The sequence below is a fragment of the Notothenia coriiceps genome, unplaced genomic scaffold, assembly GCF_000735185.1.
Source record: "Notothenia coriiceps isolate Sejong01 unplaced genomic scaffold, NC01 NC01_scaffold00010374, whole genome shotgun sequence".
Taxonomy (NCBI): domain Eukaryota; kingdom Metazoa; phylum Chordata; class Actinopteri; order Perciformes; family Nototheniidae; genus Notothenia; species Notothenia coriiceps.
This window is the reverse complement of record NW_011343075.1, coordinates 1-6,029: the sequence shown is the minus strand read 5'-3', so window position 1 is coordinate 6,029 and position 6,029 is coordinate 1. Positions and strand designations below refer to the sequence as shown.

At 48.3% G+C, this 6,029-nt stretch overlaps 1 protein-coding gene across 1 annotated transcript; it reads right to left on the bottom strand.

The window, feature by feature from the left end:
• Positions 1 to 156: 156 nt before the first annotated feature.
• LOC104945984 (protocadherin-10-like) lies at positions 157 to 3,158 on the bottom strand. Its single transcript, XM_010771723.1, has one exon. It carries the CDS (start codon positions 2,680 to 2,682, stop codon positions 157 to 159), a length of 2,526 nt encoding a protein of 841 aa, XP_010770025.1. The 5' UTR covers positions 2,683 to 3,158.
• Positions 3,159 to 6,029: the final 2,871 nt, after the last annotated feature.

Below are 6,029 nucleotides of genomic sequence, written 5' to 3'. Positions count from 1 at the left end.
GTGTGTGTGTGCGTGTGCGTGTGTGCGCGCGCGCGCGCGCGTGTGTGTGTGTGTGTGTGTGTGTGTGCGTGCGTGCGTGCGTGTGTGTGTGTGTGTGTGTGTGTGTGTGTGTGTGTGTGTGTGTGTGTGTGTGTGTGTGTGTGTGTGTGTGTGTGTTTAAACTCTTACCTCGTTTGATAAAATGCTGCCGTTTGATATGATATCTGGCTGCTGGTCTGTGTACCCTGTCACTACGGCCCCGCACGGGTTGTGTTCGGTGTCGGTGCTCCTAGACGGACTACACGGCTTTAGGAACATGAGGTCGGTTTTGGCAGACTCTGGAGTCAGACATACCTGGTAGCAATAGTTCTGATTTTGATGGTGAGAGCCGAAGCTACCTGACTCCTCCACGGGGACTTGAGCCGTACCGGCCCCGCTGACGTTACCGGCGCTTTGCACCAGCATGATATCTGACTTGGTGAGCTTTTTCTTGCGGGCCCGGGCCTGTCGGGAGCAACAAGAGCTGCATCCCAGGCAGCACTCGCTGGTCAGGCAGCTGTAGAGGTTGAGCTTTTTATCCTTCTGGCAGCGCACGGCCAGCACGATCATGACCAACAGGAATATGAAAGAGACGGAGCCCAGGGCGATGATGAGGATGAGGGTGAGATCCAGGGTCCCCTCTTTGGCCTTGGCTGTGCCCCCCCTGTTCCCTACGCCGCGGCCTTCAGCCATGCTGTCCACCAGCATCACCAGCAGGCTGGCGCTGGAGGACAGCGGCGGCTGGCCGTGGTCCCGCACCTCGATCAGCAGGTCGTACAGCTGGTGGGGGTCTCGTTTGGCAGACACCCGCCTCGCCGTGCGGAGCTCACCTGTCCTCCAGTCCATCCGGAACATACCATTTTCGTTCCCCCTCTGGATGCTGTAGGATAAACGGGCATTCTCTCCGTCATCAGCATCCATGGCCACGATGCGGGTCACCAGGTAGCCCGGTTCAGCGGTTCGCGGCAGAGGCTCTTTGGCTGTGCCGTTCTTCCCCAAGGGAGCCAGCACCAGGGGGGCATTGTCATTCTGGTCCACGATGATGACTTTGACTGTGGAGTTGGTGGACAGCTCCGGGGTGCCCGCGTCTTTGGCCTGCACCATGAATGTGAAATCCTTCAGCTGCTCGTAATCGAAGGACCTGAGCGCGTACAGATAGCCCGTCTCCTCATTGATAGACACATAGGTTTTCACTGACATGCCCTGGATGTCACACTCTAATATGGTGTAGCTGATGAGCGCGTTCAGCCCGATGTCCGGGTCCAGGGCCGTCACAGCGTGTATGTAGGCCCCCGGCACGTTATTCTCGGTCACATACACATCGTATATGGGCTGCGTAAAGGTGGGCAGGTTGTCGTTCTCATCTGACACCTGGACTCGGATGGATTTACTGGTGGCAAGAGAGGGCGTCCCTTTATCCCGCGCCACCACAGTAATGGAGTAAGAGTCTGCCTGCTCCCGGTTCAACGGACCGTCAGTCACTATAGTGAAATAATTCCTGAAGGATGTTTTTAATTTAAACGGAACATCACCGATGATTTCCACGTGGATCTGTCCGTTCTCCTCTGCGTCCCGGTCCGTCACACTGAGCAGCGCGATGACGGTGCCCGGAGCCGCCTTTTCGCTCACAGACTCGGTGACGGTGCTGAAGGTGATCTCCGGAGCATTGTCGTTTAAATCGGTGACTTTGACCAGCACTTTGCAGTGCGCGGCCACGGCGTTTGGCCCCAGGTCCTTGGCCTGGACAAAGATCTGATACAAGCTGCTCTCCTCAAAATCCACCTCTCCGCGCACCTCGATGCGCCCGGTGCGCGGGTCTATGCTGAAAAGGTCCTTTACGCGGTTGGATATGTGGTTACTGAAGGAATAAACTATCTCCCCGTTTAGTCCTTCATCCATGTCGGTGGCGTTCAGCTGTATAACCAGCATGCCCACCGGTGCGTTCTCCGAGAGGCTCACCGTGTAAACGGGCTGGTCAAACACCGGCACGTTATCATTAGAGTCCAGCACTTTAACCACCAGCAGCGCAGTGCCAGTTCGGGGAGGCTGGCCGCCGTCTACCGCGGTCAGCACGTACCTGTGCGCCGCCTGCTGCTCCCGGTCCAGAGGCTTTTCCAGGACCAGCTCTGCGAACTTGTTTCCGTCGGTTTGGGTCTGCACATCCAAGTAAAAGTAGTTGTTAGTGGTGATATCATACGTGTGTAAAGCGTTAGAGCCCACGTCCGGGTCGAATGCGCTCTCCAGAGGGAACCGGGTGCCCGGGACGGCGCTTTCTGAGATCTCCACCGTGATGTCTGTCTCCGGGAAGCTGGGCGGGTTGTCGTTAATGTCTACCACCTCAATTTCGACCCGAAACAGCTCAAGCGGGTTCTCCAAGAACACCTCCATGTTGAGCTGGCAGCTGGCGCTCTGCTTGCAGATCTGCTCCCGGTCGATCTTTTCGTTAACGAACAGGACGCCGTTCTCTAGGTTCACCTCCAGGTACGGTGTCCGAGAGCTGGGCACCACCTGGAAGCGGCGGGAGGCCAGTTTGGTAAGGTCCAGTCCCAGGTCCTCGGCAATATTCCCCACCAAGATGCCATGGTCCGCCTCCTCCGGCACAGAGTAGCGTATCTGGGCGAGCACTCCATCCGTGATGCACAGGACAAGCAAAAGCACAATCATCGCCGGAAAAACAAGTGCACTTGGGTAAAAAATATTATAAACCTTATTATTTTCTGTTATTGGACAACATTTCCATTTCCATCACCCATTTTAGTCGGGAGATAAAGTCTCCAAATTGCGTAAAAGTCTCAAAAAAAGCGTAAGGCGTCCGAAGAAATGTGCCCCATTAAAAGAGAGGCATTTTGGTTTATTAAAGGAGTTTTTATAACAGCAAAAGCTCTTTTCTATTCTCTCCCGTTGCCTTGTTTTTTCAGATGTGTCCCGGAGAAGCTCCAGCGCGCATTACGATGAGGCACAGTGCTGCTGGTGATGAAACCAGTCTGGAGAGAAGTTGGAAAAATAGAAAATAAATATCCATTTATAAGAAAAAGGAGAAACGTTTTCTATTCTGTTATTATCCCTATTTAGAAATAAAAGTCAGTGTTGTCCTCTTGCGTTCTGGCTCTGTGTCTTTGGCACCCTGCGCCCTCACTGCGTCCCCTCCACTCCACTCTCTACTGACGCTGTTCACTCAACTAGTTGCTTTTTCCCCTGCATCGCACCTCCCCCTCTCAGCCCCCGCGGGTTTAAGTCACGCTGAGAGCTCCCTGATTGGATAACGGGGCTGCCTGTCAGTGCCCGCTCAGCCCATACTCTCTCTGTATGTGTCTCTTACCTCGCTCTACCTTCCCTTCTCTTCCCTTTAGAATACCTGACGCAAAAGCGAAGAGGGACAGAGAAAGACAAGGCTGGATAGATATGACTTTAACCCATCGGCTGCTAACCCCCAATCCCACCTATGCGTAATTTAAAGCGCACCAGTTGAGCCTTTGCGTGCTCAGAGTGAGGAGGACTTGCTATGTTAATGCATGCAAATGTTGTGAAGTGTATGCAGGGAATCATCGGCCATCCGTGCTGCTCTTAAGGATGTGCGTTATCATTACACCCAGTAGTTGAAACGTTATTAACTCACCTCCAGCCGCAGCAGCGGGACAGGGAGGCAGGGAGAGGGGCATATGCAGAGCTCATGCGACCCCTAGCGGCACACGTGCTAACCAGAGTCTGACTCATAACAAGAAGTAAATAGACTAAATTATGTTAACCATAATGCTGTGCTTATTATAAAAACAATTACAAGAAAACCCTTTCAGACCCAATTTAAGTCCACTCAATGTCAGTGTTCCTTACCCTATATCAAACAATGAATAACTAAATGTGTCAACTCAGGTCTTTATTAGATATCTACTGTGACAGTGTGACATGGACGGATGGACACATGTAGGGCCACACAGGTCTGTGTGCAGTCTATGGTCTGTACCTGTCATTCACAGAGGTGCACTCACTGCTCTGGAAGCACTAACATCCAAATATAAATGTGCATGTCATTTGAATGAGATTTAGTTCACAGGAATAGTTTTATGAGGTTGGAAAACAAGCCCAATACTGCAGCCTTCTAAATTGGAGAGAAAATATTACAACATGAATAATACAACGGTATTAAAAGCAGACAGTATTACTAAAAGTAGTCTGAGAATAGACTACCAAAGGAGTCATTTACATACAGCAGGGTTTATACTCGTGAATTTAATCAGATAATCCAATTGAGCCATTTTCCTTTTGCAGACACGACTCCCCATCTCTGTCTGTATTTTAGAATATTAATATTCCAGCAATCAAGCAATTGCACATGACATCAAAGCCATAGTTGTTTGAATATTAATGTATTATTCATAATTGGTACATTACAAAGGGAGAAATGGGCCCTAGTTTTCCCAGCTATAGTGGAACTATTTACTTAAAAGGAATTCTTAATGTATTCAGATTTTTAAAACAAAGGATGGTTCAGATGTGGTTTAAGACGAATGAGTTATTAATGCCTTTACCACATTAACTGTGTGCTTCTGATGTTGAACCGAGAAGCGTGTTCATATACCTGAACTTTGTGAGTACATATACTAGCAGGCAGAATGTGTGCAGAAGTTGTTTTGTAATTTTTTCTTTATTTTAGAATTTTATTTTGGACTCCTTTCTGTGAACTGATCTGTCCTAACAGGAAGTGTGTGATCTGAGCAGCAGACCGAGTGCTCCCCCTAGTGAGAGACTACAGCACCACACCCCAACACTGCTCCACCCTGACTGTGTGCTGTGCGGAGTCCATGATGGCCACACATCCACCTTCTGAGCTGCAGAGAGTTCAACACACAGTGGGTGATTCACTGTCAGAGCTCACAGAGGAGAATCATCACTTCTCTAAATCAACTTCCATCTGGTCAGTGGTACAGTCAGACATGCATCATACATGCACACAGTAACCCAGATGAAGCACTGACACAGAAACCATCTTCGCAGTCATGAACAATAAATGATTTAACCATATAAAATGATTACAGCAGTCTCTCATACACACAGCAGCAGAGCAGCCTCTTATCCTGATTTACAAGGTCATAACATCCTATTCTCTTTTTTAAATTTTAAAGGTAAAAATATAGTGTAGCGACCAGTAGTGACTGTCTTTCGCTGGGTAAAAATAATGTCTCTCTCACACATCAAGTTCCTCAAACATTGCAGTGGGCAGTTAGAACAGTTAGTATTTAAATAAAACAAAAAAGGGCACCTGAAGCAAACGCACCCATTCGATCATTAGAGCTGGAGAAAGAGCATGTAATCATCAAGTGTTATAAAGCAACAGGCACCAAAGAGTCATCTGAAACCAAGCTTTAACAAGCACACTATCAAACGTCCCTGTGGTGTCACATGGGGACATTTAGATGTTAGGATGGCAACATTGGGCCACATAAAGCACAACAAAGTCTGCTCGAAGCACGTCTATGGCAAAAATACAAACTGTGTCCTACACACTGCACAGGGCTGTGTTTCTTTTTAAAGTCTGACATTTAATCAGCTCCTTGTACCAAAGAAAAGGCCGTTTTTTAATATGAAAGGACTCTGCACTGACACCTCCTGGGAATCAGAGGTGTGTGCATATGCCTTATGACATGAAGTTGAGTCATATTGTGAAGTCTACATTTCCTGTCTTATACTTACTCAATCTCATGGCAGCCAAACACTATTCACAAGTAAGAGGCCAATGTGAGTCTGTGGATGCAGAGCAGCTGACTGACAGATGTGTCTCAGGTCAGAACACCTGGCTGGGGTAAACAGCAAACTGTGCTCTACATGTCAGACTTCCTAAAAAACATGTTTTTAAGAATTATCTATTAACAACACAGAGGGGGTGATCAGTGTTTCCCCTATATACAAATAGCGGCGGCTATAATTATTATTATTTTTTTTAAAAACCTTTCTTTTTTTAATTAAAATAATAATAAGTGGCGACCGATTTTCATTTTTGATTGTTTGTTATGTGG

Coding starts and splice junctions, on each gene's coding strand:
- LOC104945984 (XM_010771723.1), bottom strand. CDS start 2,682: ATGATTGTGCTTTTGCTTGTCCTGTGCATCACGGATGGAGTGCTCGCC.